At 40.1% G+C, this 15,817-nt stretch overlaps 1 protein-coding gene across 2 annotated transcripts in view; it reads left to right on the top strand.

Annotated features, from left to right (window-relative positions):
• cdhr2 (cadherin related family member 2) overlaps positions 1–15,817 on the top strand; it is a 129,307-nt gene that overhangs the window by 20,874 nt on the left and 92,616 nt on the right. For both annotated transcript variants that reach the window (XM_073067601.1, XM_073067600.1), the window contains exons 5-7: positions 4,469–4,608; positions 8,519–8,578; positions 11,449–11,529. In XM_073067601.1, coding sequence (XP_072923702.1) covers positions 4,469–4,608; positions 8,519–8,578; positions 11,449–11,529 — 281 coding nt within the window. The remainder of the gene's footprint in view (positions 1–4,468; positions 4,609–8,518; positions 8,579–11,448; positions 11,530–15,817) is intronic.

The following is a 15,817-nucleotide window of genomic DNA, read 5'->3' as shown; positions in this document are numbered from 1 at the left end:
GCTTGTGCTGCTTATAAGCAACCATAGGATACGCTTTGTAACATGCACAAAATCCTGGAGGAACTCAGCAGGTCAAGCAACATCTATGGAAAGGAATGGAATTGACATTTTAAGCCAAGACCCTTCATCAGGACATGCTATAGTCTGGAGAAAGAACACACTATGATGATATGTTTGGCTTAAGCATGTTCATTTCTTGAAGAAGAACAAAGCCTTTGAGAATTACCACAGTGTTTTTAAAGAAAGATTATACTTAAAGACTTCCATAGCTTACCTTTCTACTTAAAATTTCCCAGTTCCTATATTAATAAACAATGTGAAAAATAATTAAAGGTTATACAAATGGTGGAGAAAAAAATGATTGGCAAGAATGCTAAACTCATTGAATTGAATGATCTTTATTGTCATTATACATAGGTACTGTACAATGAAACTCTGTTTGGTTTCCCCTCAGGCAATTAAGTAAAGGGGTAGATAAAAACAAGACAGTAATAGAAAAATAGTATTAAGTAGATAAGTAGCAGAAAATAAGTTGCAGCAGCACTAGAATATCACAGTAATGCACAAAGTGCCGTTAGTACAAGTATTTGAGTCCTTGTGTGTGCTCACAGTTTCAGTCATTGTTCTGTGGGAGTTGTGTGATGGAGGCCACAGCTCATTTTGTCCTGTTTGGTATTGTCTAGGATAATGGAAATTATATATATACATTAGCTCTATCATCACCTTTCAGAAGACCTGTAAGATACATTTAGGAGATCTCCTGGCCTTAATGCCCAAGGGTCTTTTTCTCTGGTTCTGATTCCACTAGCAACACTTTCACAGATGCATCAGAACACCAAGAGCCATTACATTTGACAAAACCACATCAGGCCTCCCCAAAAACCAACCAAATAACAGTGGAGGGCCATTATTTATGTGAACACAGTTCTTATACAAAATTATAAATTTAAATTTATTACTGAACCCTAGAATTTGCTGCTCATTAAGACTGTTATTATAATTCATAAAAAATCTATGACAAATTAAGTCAACAATATAGAGAAAATTGTATTTGTCCTGTGTTGTCAGAACAGTATTGTCTGATGGGAATTAGGTGAATATCCATCAATGGAATGTCTGCATTACCACATCTGTAAATGTCTCATACCTGACTGGCAGACCACAGTACGTGCGCTTGCAACACTGTGTGTCAGACAGAGTGGTCAGCAGCACTGGGGCTCCACAGGGGACTGTCCTGTCTCCCTCTCTCTTCACCATCTACACCTCGGACTTCAGCTACAACACAGAGTCTTGTCATCTTCAGAAGTTTTCTGATGACTCTGCCATAGTTGGATGCATCAGCAAGGGAAATGAGGCTGAATACAGGGTGACGGTGGGAAACTTTGTCACATGGTGTGAGCAGAATCATCTGCAGCTTAATGTGAAAAAGACTAAAGAGCTGGTGGTGGACCTGAGGAGGGCTGAGGCACCGGTGACCCCTGTTTCCATCCAAGGGGTCAGTGTGGACATGGTGGAGGATTACAAATACCTGGGGATATGAATTGACAATAAACTGGACTGGTCAAAGAACACTGAGGCTGTCTACAAGAAGGGTCAGAGCCATCTCTATTTCCTGAGGAGACTGAGGTCCTTTAACATCTGCCGGACGATACTGAGGATGTTCTATGAGGCCAGTGGTGGCCAGTGCTATCATGTTTGCTGTTGTGTGCTGGGGCAGCAGGCTGAGGGTAGCAGACACCAACAGAATCAACAAACGTATTCGTAAGGCCAGTGATGTTGTGGGGGTGGAACTGGACTCTCTGACGGTGGTGTCTGAAAAGAAGATGCTGTCCAAGTTGCATGCCATCTTGGACAATGACTCCCATCCACTCCATAATGTACTGGTTAGGCACAGGAGTACATTCAGCCAGAGACTCATTCCACCGAGATGTAACACTGAGCGTCATGGGAAGTCATTCCTACCTGTGGCCACCAAACTTTACAACTCCTCCCTCGGAGTGTCAGACACCCTGTGCCAATAGGCTGGTCCTGGATTTATTTCCACTTGGCATGATTAACTTATTATTTAATTATTTATGGTTTTATATTGCTATATTTCTTCACTATTCTTGGTTGGTGCGGCTGTAACGAAACCCAATTTCCCTCAGGATCAATAAAGTATGTCTGTCTGTCTGTCTGTACACTCTATGAAGGCCATACCAGCCATGACTAGAATTTATCAAAAGTTTTGGTCTGTGTTAATCTCTGCCCTCCATTTCTCTATAAATCCAAGATAATATCTGGCTTTGTGGCTCCCTCTTTTCCTTTTCTTACACCTACAGGTTTTTTTCCAGTCCCTGAAACCCACCACCAAACCAGTCTGATGACCTGAGTCAGGGATCGTCACCAGCACTTTGTAAAGCCACTGCCATATGATATGTGATATGGTACAACTCAAACTACCTGCGTCTCAATATCACCAAGACCAAGGAGATGGTGGTGGACTTTAGGAGATCTAGGCCTCATATGGAGCCAGTGATCGTTAATGGAGAATGTGTGGAGCAGGTTAAGACCTACAAGTATCTGGGAGTACAGTTAGACGAGAAGCTAGACTGGACTGCCAACACAGATGCCTTGTGCAGGAAGGCACAGAGTCGACTGTACTTCCTTAGAAGGTTGGCGTCATTCAATGTTTGTAGTGAGATGCTGAAGATGTTCTATAGGTCAGTTGTGGAGAGCGGCCTCTTCTTTGTGGTGGCGTGTTGGGGAGGAAGCATTAAGAAGGGGGACGCCTCATGTCTTAATAAGCTGGTAAGGAAGGCGGGCTCTGTCGTGGGCAAAGTACTGGAGAGTTTAACATCGGTAGCAGAGCGAAGGACGCTGAGTAGGCTACGGTCAATTATGGAAAACCCTGAACATCCTCTACATAGCACCATCCAGAGACAGAGAAGCAGTTTCAGCAACAGGTTGCTATCGATGCAATGCTCCTCAGACAGGATGAAGAGATAAATACTCCCCAATGCCATTCGGCTTTATAATTCAACCGCCAGGAGTAGTATGTAAAGTGCCGGGGTTAGGACTCAATGTATTTAAGTAAACTACTTAAGAACTTTTTAAAAGCTATTATTAATGCTTTTTGAGAGGGTGATTTTAGATGCATATCATATTTTTACTGAGTTAAGTATTGTATGTAATTAGTTTTGCTACAATAAGTGTATGGGACATTGGAAAAAATGTTGAATTTCCCCATGGGGATGAATAAAGTATCTATCTATCTATCTATCATTCCTTTCAATACGTGGAATATACCCATAGCCATCAGGACAATTGTATGGTGCTGCACGGGGATTATCACACCAGCATCAGGAACGGATGGGGCCCAAGATTGTGGTTAGAGTATCATGCAAACTGCAGCATGGTTAATGAATCAGGCCGAGCAAGCCACTTCAAGACCTTCAGTTGCTAGGGGCTTATGATCCTTAACTTGGTCTCCGAGGACAAGGGAGTAAGTTGGTTAGACAAGAGGCTGATGGGCTATGACTTGAGGCTTGCTTGTCTGCCAGCTGACAGATGAGGAAGGACATTCAGTGATAGTGGTGAAAAGTTACAGCCGGAGCATGTTTTGACTTCATTTCCCAATTTCCTTTGCTGTTTCTGTCACTGTTTTATCTAGAAGGATAAGGGAGCAGGAAATGGGAGGAAATGTACCAGTTCTCTATCACAGCCTCCATTTGTCCTCACTATCTCATTGCAGTCGACTCAGCTTGTGGCATCTCAAGTATAGCATTAAATACAGCCATTCCAAGGGCTTGTGTATGTGCTTAAGTTCAGCAGCGACATCCTAAAATCCACTTTAAAGTGTAATTTAGGCTCCTATGGTTTAACTATGCACTTTTAGCATTGTTAAATTGAAAAAGGGAGGAGGAATTGGAAACTGTCCTGATGAAGGGTCGCGGCCCGACACGTCAACTGTTTACTCTTTTCCATAGATGCTGCCTGGCCTACTGAGTTCCTCCAAGCATTTTGTGTATGTTGCTGAGGAATTGGTTTTTACTTTTTGTAGTGGAGGAACAGGAAGGAAGGAACTTCAATGGAAACAACCAGGTCTACTTCTGCTCCTGGTTTCCTGCTGCCCGTCTACCTCTCCCTGGGAGAGGGCCCATTACCTGGACTTGTCTTCAGCTCTGAAGCCGGCTTGGCAACCAGATTATATGGTGATGGAAATAAAGGCACATGTCAGATTCCTGGAATACAAATTTCTCCTGGCCAGCCATATTTTAAAATACTGTAAGTGGACAGGGTAGTTTTTGAGATTACGAGAGGGCCAGTTAGATTGGTTCGGAAGTTCAGCTTGGGGAAAAATGCGTGTTGTTGTGTCAATGTACATTTTCTGTCCTGAAACCTTAAAAATATATATGATATTTGAATCAATTAAAATAACTTACTTGAATACATCAAAAATTAATAGTTAATTTTATTATTTTTCTAGGTGCAGAAGCGTATAAAATAATTGCGACTGACGCAGATAATGACAAGCTGACTTATTCAATGTCTGGACCAGATGCAATGTATTTCAATGTACAAGAAGACACAGGCATTGTCAGAATAGCAATTAATTTGGATCGTGAGGTAATTTAGAAATGTGCCTTGACAATCTCTGAATATTGGATGAACTAACTTTAACTAAAGATTTGAATCCATTCAAAAATTGTTGCTTATTGCTTAATAAAATATGCCTTATGTAAAGATGTGGAACATCTATGCCTTATGTAAATGATGTAAGAACATCACTTAGAATAAAAGAAAGTCTGCAAAGCATAATTGAATCAAAGGTTATAAAGAAACCACAATATACAGGATTCTTCCATTTCAACTAAAAGACAGCAGCTGCAAAATTTAGTCATTGTTTTAACTCTCTGTGTATTTTTGTGACCATTGTGCCATGCACTGTATATGAACACATTTTTATTATCAGTTGGGCCAACTACCATTATTGAGGAGAGCGTTTGTCTGTGAAGTATTTTAACAATAGAGGTATGTAAACTAAGCATGTAACTTGTAATTGGAATTTGAATTGGTTTATTATTGTCACAAGGTGCAGTGAGAAGTTTGTTTTGCATGCTGTTCATAAAGATCAAATCATTACACAGAGCACTGAGATAGAACAAGAAAAACAATTACAGAATGCACAATAAAGTGCGACAGTTACAGTCAATGCTGATCAGCAATAAAATTAAAATCATTACAAGGTAGATTGTAAGGTCAATACTCTGTATTAACATACTAGGGAACCATTCAATAGTCTTGTAACTGTGGGTTAAAAGCTGTTCTTGAACTGACGGTTCACACTTAAAGGCTTTTGCATCTTCTGCACAATGGAAGAGAGGAGAAGAGAGAATGTCTGATTTAGTTAGGGTCTTCGATTTGCTGGCTGCATTACTGAGGTAGTGACATTTGCAGGCAAAATCTATGGAAGGGGGCTGGCGTCTGCCTTGTGCTGAGCTGTGTCCACAACTCTTTGCCGTTTCTTGCACATGTGGCGCAGATGCCTATCAGATGCTTATCTGTGATGCAATCCAGATAAGATACTTACTATAGTTCATTTGTAAAATTTGGTGAGAGTCGATGGGGACATGCCAGATTTCTTTCATCTCCTGAGAAAGTAGAAGCATTGATGAGCTTTCATAGCTGTGGTGTCTATGTGGTTGGAGTAGGACAGGCTCTTGGTGATGTTCACTCCTAGGAAATTGAAGCTCTCAACCCTCCCAAAATCATCATCACTGATACAAAAAGAAGCATGAACACCACCATCCTTCCTGAAGTCAATGACCAGCTCTTTTCTTTTGCTGATACTGTGGGTAAGTTTCTTGTCATGACACCAGGTTACTAAGCTCTCGATCTCCTTCCTATAGTCTGACTCATTGTTATGTGAGATACAGCCCTCTATAATCTGCAGACCTGTAGACGGAGTATGAGCAGAAACTGACCACACAGTCATGACTGCCCAGTGAGTATAGGGGGCTGAGGATCCAACCTTGGTGGAGGTGTTGCTGTCTGTCCTTATTGATTGCAGTCTGTTAGGCAATGAAGTCAAGGATCCAGCTGCAGAAAACAGTGTTGAATCCCAGGGTCCAGAGTTTGGTGATAAGTTTGCTGGTACTGAAGTTGGAACTGAAGTCAATAGTCTAAAATACAGTCCAGATGCTCCAGAAATGAGCGGAGGACCAGACAGATGGTGTCTACCATAGACTTGGTTTGGCAGTAGGTGGATTTTAGTGGGTTGAGTTTGTTTGGAAGGTTGGAGTTAATACATTCCATGATCAGCCTCTCAAACCACTTTGTGATTGCGGATGTCAGCGTCACTGAACGATAGTCGTTAAAGTTTATAGTACACCTGTCCCTGAATATGGATGCTGACTTTCTATTACTGCTTTTGATTATTTGAATATTCTCTGTGTGGATTCCCAGGCCTATTTGGATTTCCACTCCTCTTAGCACTTCAGGATTTAGAGCATTGTTTAAGCTATCATTTCTCAGTATTTTTACATTGGCCTGCCTTGAAATCCATTTGCTACAGTCCAGCTCATTCAATTAATCTACTATACCCCATATTTATTTAAAATTAAAATTAATACTTTTAACTACAGTCTCTTTCTTGTCACCACTCCATTCCAAAAGCTTTGGCTGTCTTCTTCCCTTTTCTTTGGCAGCGCTTGTATTTGTCTTTATTAAGATGTGAAAACAGGTGATGGGAGGGTTCAAAGTTCATCTTGAGGTCAAATATAAGAGCAAGGTGGTTAACACCCTGGTTCAGTTTTAGCCAACTGTTTGGGAGAGGGATGGAATTGGTGACTGGGAAGCAGTTTTTGATAGGAACAAAAGGCAATGGCTTTGCATTTCACAGTGATTGAAGGAAATTTTTGCTTAGCTTGGGATGTATGCTGGATTAGCAATACGTAAAGTTAGCAATTCAGGCTAAAATTTGACATATTAATTTAGCTTTTGCAAAATCTTTCTAGAAAGGACTTTAACCTATGATCTTCAGATTCATAACTATAACCATATAACATATAACAATTACAGCACGGAAAGAGGCCATCTTGGCCCTTCTAGTCCATGCCGAACGCTTAGTCTCACCTAGTCCCACTGACCTGCACTCAGCCCATAACCCTCCATTCCTTTCCTGTCCATCTACCTATCCATTTTTTTAAAATGACAAAATCGAACCTAAGCTAAACTCTAAAAGGTTTGTGTTATGGCTATAAAAGATAACATGCCTGGAAGTGCAACACTCACAAAATGCTGGAGAAACTCAGCAGGCAAGGCAGCGTCTTTGGATAAAAGCAGTCGACGTTTCGGGCTGAGACGTTTTGTTAGTCCTGATGAAGAGTCTTGACCTGAAATGTCGACTGTTTACTCTTTTCCATAGATACTGCCTACCTTGCTGAGTTCCTCTGACATTTTGTGTGTGTTGCTCTGAATTTCCAGCAGCTGTAGATTTTCTTGTGTTTGTGGTAGCTGGAAGGTCATCCCTTTTCATATTCAGGAGGGAGAGATAACTTCTTTACTGCTGACTGCAACAGATGTTAAAATTCTCATTTTAAAAAGGACACACTTGTTGAAAATCATTTTCCAAGATTGGCTTGCCTTGATATGCTTAAGGAAACTATTTGTTAGGCTCAGCAGGGAATATGATTTAGCTGACTGTAGAGCTGGGGAGCATATAAGTAATCTTCCCTTTGCAAAGTTAAAGAAAGTTGTTGCTGCTGCTCGCTCAATCTAATCCTTTCAGTGATCTCTATAATCAGCCACATTACTGTCTAACTGCCTATCTCCTTTACTTCCTGCATCAGCTACCTTGGACCCACATCCCAGTGATCCTAGCCTTGGTCTAAACACCTATCTCAGTTCATATTCTGAGTCCCTTCTCCTGCACCAATTAACTGATGGGCTGCTACAATACTACTAGCATAATCAGTTCGAATAGATTTACCGACTTGGTGGCAATTTGCCCAAAGATACAAATATCACCATTTTGACACAAGGTAATGGGCCAAAACCTATCATCTTCTTCATAGCACTATCAATTTTAGCTGTAGAATATGCTGGGAATATTTAGCAAGCCAGACAACATGAGAAGAGCAATTTTCAACTACTTTACTTATATAATTGATTTTGATGGGATGCCTGCAGCCACTAGTGTTTCCCAAGTTCACGTGAAGCAACTGTGAGGCAGAGACTTCAGGCTGTGAGCTTCTGGATCAAAGGAGAGAAGGTATGAGGGAAGAGATTACCTTCCAAACCTGTGAAGTGTTAGCTCTCTTCCATTTGTGAGGTGATTACTTAGATTGGCAACCTATTAAATATTATCAATATCACTTACAAACTGCTTTAAATATTAGTTCAACAAGATTGTAAGTATCTGTGAGTTCAGTCATATGTTATCACAACGGAAGTTCGACATTCTAAGTTTAATGAAAGAAGTAAAAAATTTTAAGTTGGCTGCAGCTAAATTCTCCTCTTTTATTTTTTACACAAGACCAAGGAATTTATGTATGTTACCATTTCTGTCATTGGTGGACTGGATACAAGTACTAAGGTAAGTTTTGTTAAATTTATTTAAGGATCAAAATGTTTGAATAAACAATCTAACACTGAATTGAATGAATATGTTAAAATGTACATATTTCCACAATTAAGTATATGGCAAAATGTACAAATCCAGAAATTAAAGCTTTTGTTGAAATGATTTTAAGCAGTGTGCAAACTTAAAACATTTGATTGGTCGAAGTTAAACTCATCCAATTTACTGCACAATTGCTCTTGCTGTGCTTCTGAATCCTAGGAAACTCATCTCGCCTGATTGATATGGGATTAGCATTTATACTACTTACATTATTTGTTTGTTTTCTGTTGTTGAATTTTGAAATTGTATTGTTTATACTAAAAATTTGATAATTTTAAAGATATCACATTGATGCACCATCAATAACTCTCTGAGACGTGAGTTAAGATAGGTTTTTATTAGCTGGAAGAGAGCACAATCAGCAGCAGGAGACCATCACACAACATCCTGGAGACGGAGGGAGGAACAGTGCCTCCAATCGCCTTTATACAGGGGTCTGTGGGAGGAACCACAGGAGCAGTCAGCGGGGGCGGGGGGGGGGGGGCGTGTCCAGACAGGTAAATGTAGTTCATCACACACATAAAAACTCTTGAAAAGTACATATAAAGCAGACTTATTGAAATAGCTCAGAGGTGTCGAACTCAATTGCACATGGGGCCAAAACTCAAAGCACACTTTAGGTCGCGGGCCGAACAGGATAAACATTTATTGAACACACTAAAACTAAACATTTTTTGAACATAAATATGAATAAAAACAGACAGGAATATTATTCCAGAAAAAATAAACTAAAACTTTAAATAACTTAAATATTTTGCTCTCCATAAAAATATCTCCTGTCAGTATTATACAAGTTAGAAATATGAGCATGCTGCAAAAAAACCCTGAAAATATAAATAAAATTTGTGCTTTTCAGCAAAAGTTAAAACAACAACAAATCAAAACACTCAGTTTTCTTTGCTCTTATGCCGTTTTGTCAGAGCTGGATGCTTGGCATCTTTTCTTGGCAATAAGTTTGTTTAGGTTTGGTGTAAGGTTCTGTGTTGTGGAGATTCTCAGGATGGACTGCAGGTGTTCATCAGTGAGCCGACTCCTGTGTGATGTTTTGTTAATCTTCATCACTGAGAAAAGCTTCTCACACAGATATGTGCTACCAAACATGCACAAGGTTCGAGCCGCATGTAGACGGAGCTGAGGCATTGCTTCAGGAATGGAGCGAATAAACTGTACGGGCCCTGCAGTGTCGTACTTTGCCTTTAGTGTCCCATTACACTGCAGCTCTATCAGCTCCATCTGAATCTGTACAGGTGCAGTTTCCACGTCGACGACAAATGGGTTGCGAAGCAGCTTGAAATTAATTTTTTGTGCTTCGAAGTCACCAAAGCGCCGTGCGAACTCAGTGCGAAGTGCGCTCAATTTATCAGCAAAGTGCGCATTTGGGAACATCATTGCGCCGACCTGGTTCAACATTATTTGGCAACAGGGAAAATGAGGCAAGTTGCACTGGTGCATTTGTGTCTCCCATAAGAGCAGCTTCACTTGAAATGCCTTCACTGCATCATACATGTCAGTGATCATGCGGTCACGTCCCTGGAACTGAAGGTTTAAGACGCTGAAATGTGTTGTTATGTCAGTCACATTAGCTCCACAAATAAGACACACGGGTTTACCGGCAATGTCAGTAAACATATACTCATCGGTTTTGAAAGACTCTTTTTTTCAGAATCAACTTTTCTCTTCGCCATTGTTAGGGGTTAGCTTTGACTTCAGAATAGCGTTGTATACAGCAACAGACGCTTGACGCGGAAATGTTCCCGGGTAGCCTATCGGCAGCTGTTGCGCTGCATTATGGGATATGTAGTTTGTGTGTTATCAGCGCTTCATATCGCCGGGCCATTAATAATTAAAATAATAGATCTATCTAAAATGATCTCGCGGGCCGGATATAATTGTACGCTGGGCCGGATATGACCCGCGGGCCTTCTGTTTGACACCTATGAAATAGCTGAAGACTGCAGATATGTGAAGTGCAGAGAAATCTAGGTAGGTTTGTGCAAGAATGGCAAAACCTTAGGAGTACAGTGTGGAATGTAGTTAGGTAGGCAAATGCCTGTTAGGCCTTTATTGGATGAAGATTGCAATTTAATAGTAGGAAAGTATTATTACAAATGTAGTGAGTTCTGAGTACAGTTTTGGTTCCCTTTTTTAAAGGAAGGATATACTAGCTTTGATGGCAGCCCAAAAGAAATTCACTAGGCTAATTCCTGGGATGGGAAGATATTGAAATCAAGAGCATCTGAAGAAATTAGAAATGGCATAGAAGAATGGGGTACATCAGCTATGGCTCTTGAAGTGAATGGTGATGTAAACTTCAGGAGCTGAGTTCCTGATTCCTGATCCTACTTTCTTATCTTTTTATATACGTTGCTGATTTGCTAAATACATGGTTTTCAAGATGGGCTCATGAGCTATTGGGTAGTTGCAGAGGCTTAAGGGAGGGTCTTCAAGAATTGCAGATATCATTAAGCTCCTTTAAATCAACTTACAGAACTGTAAATTGAATCAAATCTCAATAAAGTTGTAGAGTTTGTATTAGAATAGAACATTTCAGCAAGTCTTTGAATATCCATATTGCTTTATTTAGAAATTTTAAATATTGCTGCCATTTCAATATAACTTACGGAGCTTGATAAGCTGTGCTTAAAATGGACATCTTTTTCTGATCCATTTAGTTTCCAGTGCTTAACATCCACCAGGAAGTTTTGATTAACATTGAAACAATGATTGTCTGTGTATTGATCCATAATTTCTAGTTAAGTAACTTCTCCTGCTTCCATCTCTAGGACCAAACAATCATTGTTGAAGATGCCAATGATGTCACCCCTATTTTCATAAATGCCCCATATGTGGAAAATATTTTTGAGGTGAGTTATATCCATTTTTTACCTCTGAATTTTTTGCAGCATCTTAAGTTTCAATAAGAGTGACATATTTTCCTTAGACATGGCTTTAAATCCACTCACAATTGATACAATGAACTAGCTATAAATTAGCACAAGTTAGCAATGTCAGAAAACTGGGAAATCTTTCTTTGAGAGCCTTTATGACTGCCCATGAGGTAAAATCGCACTGATGCATTGGAACGTAATACTGCAATTTTAACTTTACGTGGGTGCATGGAATCACTTAAATTTAACTGCTTTTAGAATACTTTTATAGACATATTTTCTTCTTATGCAGTCCCTTGGGGTTAAGAATGGCCAGCTGTCCAATGCAGTGCATTGTGTGAGGTGACTGGTGAGGCCAGTGAGGGATCTGCAAAATCTGCCTCAGGTGGAGCTGAAGGGCTTGACAGATCAGAATCAGGTTTAATATCACTGGCATATGTCGTGAATTTGCTAACTTTGTAGCAGCAGTACAGTACAATACATGATAATAGAGAAAAAGAAAACTGAATTACAGTAGATATATTAAATAGTTAAATAAGTCCTGCAAAAAGTAGGAAATAAAATAAAGCAGGACAGGCATATGTGTAGATTAGTAAGTGGTCTACTGCTTCTGTCATTTATACCAAACTCATTTGTATCCTTAAAGAATGTACCCAAAGTTCATAATGCTGTAATGAATGCTGCTGCTTCTTTTTGAAACTTCTTGTTCAAGGGATCCCCGTGAGATGGTGAGGATATTATTTTTATGGAGGCATTGAAAATACCCTTAGATCATTTTCTCCGTCTACTTCTTGTAAAAACAGGGCTTGAAATAAAGGGTTGGTTTCAAGAATCTGGCACTGTAGCCATGATCCACTCAACGGTGAAAATGAGTGTAATTAGAGCCTCATTCCCGGGCTGTTGGTCTGGAAAAGACACTGACTTTGGTCACTTATTTATTTTGGAGGATTCTACAGAAACATCACCAGTGGCACCTCTTTAATACCTCTGTATGTTGTCCATTGTCTCAGAGGCAGACAAGGATGCAGATTAAACATAGAACAAAGCACACAAACAGGCCTTTCAGCCCACCATGCCTGTACTGACCACAATGTTAATGAAAACTAATCCCATCTCTGCACATGGTCTATATCCTTCAGTTCCCTGCCTGTTTATGTTCCTGTTTAAATGCCTCTTAACCGTTGCTATCATATTTGCTTATACTCTCCCCCGGCAGAATGTTCCAGGCATATACCACTCTATGTGCAAAAAATCTTGCCTTGCAGATATTTTTTAGACTTCTCCCTCCCACCTTAAAACTACCCTCTAGTGTTTGGCATTTCCACCTTGGGAGAAGAAAACCCTATCATAATTTTATATAGAACATAGAACAGTACAGCACAGAAACTTTAATGTTGTGCTGAACTAATAATCGAATCCCATCTGTGCAAATGCTCCATATCCCCCATCTGTTGTGTATTCATGTGCATATCTATGAATGTCAGAATCAGAATCAGACTTTAATCGCCAAGTACCTATGCACATACAAGGAATTTACTTCCGGCAGATGTTGTCTCTCTGCTCATAACAATAATAATGATAAATATAAATGAAAATATAAATTACACATACAGGTAGTGCAATCCAAGTAATAGTTAGCCGACAGTTAACCGGCAGTTAACTGTTCAGCGAAGTGATCGCAGTAGGGAAAAAACTTATTTGGTGCCTATTAGTCTTAGTCTGGAGGGATCTGAAGTGCCTACCAGACGGAAGCAGATCAAACAGTCCGTGCGCAGGATGGGAGGAGTCCTTTATGATGTTCCCCGCCCTCTTCTTCAACCTGGAAGAGTACAGGTCCACAATAGAGGGCAGGGAGGCTCCAATGATGCGCTCGGTTCTGTCTTATCAATCTCCATCATCACTCATGGCAGCACCCACCATTCTCTGTGTAAAAACCTACCTTGCATGCACATCTCCTTTGCAACTTTTCCCATCTCAGCTGAAATGCATGCCCTCTAGTATTAGACATTTTGACCTGGGGAAAAGATACTGGCGGTCTACTCTGGTCTGTGCATCTCACAAGTTTATAAACTTCCATCACACCTCCCCTCAGCTCCCACTGCTCCAGAGAGAACAGTCCTAGTCTGTTCAACCTCTCTTCACAGGCAGGCAGCATCCTAGCATCTTCTGTATCTTCTCTGTAACCTGCACACACTTCCTATAAGGGGGATACTAGAGTTAAATGCAATAATCTACTTGCAGCCTAACTAAAGTTTTATAAAAATGCAACAGAACTCCTGACTCAATGCCTCAAGTTGTAAAGGCAAATTCACCTCCATTACCACCCCTTCAACGTGTGGCTGCTTTTAGGGAGCTATGGATGTACATCAACATTGTTAAGTGTCTTGCCATTAAATGTACCTTTCCTTTTCATTTGATCTCCCAAAAATGTAAAAACATTATATTTGCCTTGATCTATGTACTTCTATCACTTTGCCCCTTAGTCTCCCAGTGTAGAGAGAAAAATAATGCGACCAAGTTTTAACTGGCTGACATTGGCTGTGATAGTGACTGATCTTGCAAAGTAAAAGTAAAATCACAGAATTACTCTTTACAAAATGAGTCCACCTGGAGTTTCAATCTGTTTTGGAACTGGATGAAAATCAATTTTGTTTATCCGTCACCAGTGCTTTCCTCATATCGATAATCATTGTTTCCACCTTTTTGGTCTTTATCTCATTCTGTTCTGAAGATTTCCACTGAACGAATATCCACCAATCCATTTGGAAGTACATACAAATACTAAGCAATATTTTCCTATAAAGTTTATCCTCTTTGGCACAGATACAGATGGAGGCTTGCAGCCCATTAAATCTGTGCCAGTTAACAAAAGGCTGCCAACTCAATTCCACCTTCAAGTCGCCAGGTCCATGATCCTGCAGATCATGGCTTTTCAAGTACATATCCACATGCCTTCTTAAATGACCCTTATTAACTGCAGGATGATAAAAGTCTTTCCTATTTCCTCCTCATTCATTCTTCCAGTTTCTTTAAAACAATCTCATCCGAGTTTTGATTTCTCTGCTAAGGAAAGCAGATCTTTCCATCATCATTACATATATTCTAATTGTTTCTCCACAGTTTGCCCTATTCCAAAAGAAACAATCAGTATTTCCTCCTAACGACAATCTTCTTTATGAACCTTCCATGCACTCTCTTTTCTGTAATGTAAATTCTATGTAAGACTCAAACTGTAATCTAAACAGTGATGTATCCACCATTTAGCATAACTTTTCTGTTCTTATATTCTATGCCTCAACTAATAAAAGAAAACATTCTATTTGTGTGTGTTTTAATTTTATTTTCATTTTATTTAGAGATGGCATGTGGAATAGGCTCTTCTGGCCTAACGAGGTGCAGCCTTATCCAGATTGAGCCCTAATCACAGGTCAAGTTACAATGATCAATTAACCAGTACATCTTTGGACTGTGGGAGGAAGCTGGAGCACCTGGAAGCAACTCACAAAGTAATTGGGAGAACGTGTAAAAACTTTTCAGAAGGCACTGGAATTGAACTCCAATCTCTGATGCTCCGAGTTGTAATAGCACCGCACTAACCGCGACGCTACCCTGGCGCCCCACCTTATGACCTGTCCCGCGGCCTTTAAGATCAGTGGATGTACTGTGTACTTTTCTGTTTCTGGAAACCAAAGTTCATATTCTTTGTGATGTAAAACATTTTTATCAAATTTCCTGTTAAATTTCTCTGCTCTGTAGAGGATAGCTTCTCCAGTCCGATTAGAATCATTGCTGGAACTAGTCTGGTAATTTTCTCCCCTCCAGCACTTGTATAATCCTTTTGCAGTAGAGTACCCTGAAATGGACAGAATGTTGGATGTGGAGGTGAACTGCTATTTTGCTTATGTCTGGGATGACTTTCTAGGTTTATATTACATGCTTCTATTTCCCGGAAAAAAAACCTGAACTCCTAATAAGTTACTGTTTGAAAGTCAAAAAAACACGGTACTGCAGCATAGCGGTAAGCATGCCACTATTTCAGCTTGGGGCATTGAGTTGGGAGTTCAATCCTGGTGTCCACCGTGAGGAGTCTGTCTGTCTTCCCAGTGGAATGTGTGGGCTTCCTCCCACAGTCCAATGAGGTCCAAGTAGGTCAGTTGGTCATTGTAAATTGTTCTGTGCATAGGCTAAGGCTAAATTGTGGGTTGTTGGTGGTGTGGCTTGAAGAGGCTATTCTGTGTTGTATCTCTAAATAAGAACTTAAAAT

This window comes from Hemitrygon akajei, chromosome 15, assembly GCF_048418815.1.
Source record: "Hemitrygon akajei chromosome 15, sHemAka1.3, whole genome shotgun sequence".
NCBI classification, from domain to species: Eukaryota; Metazoa; Chordata; class Chondrichthyes; order Myliobatiformes; family Dasyatidae; genus Hemitrygon; species Hemitrygon akajei.
This window is presented reverse-complemented; position numbering and strand designations above follow the sequence as displayed.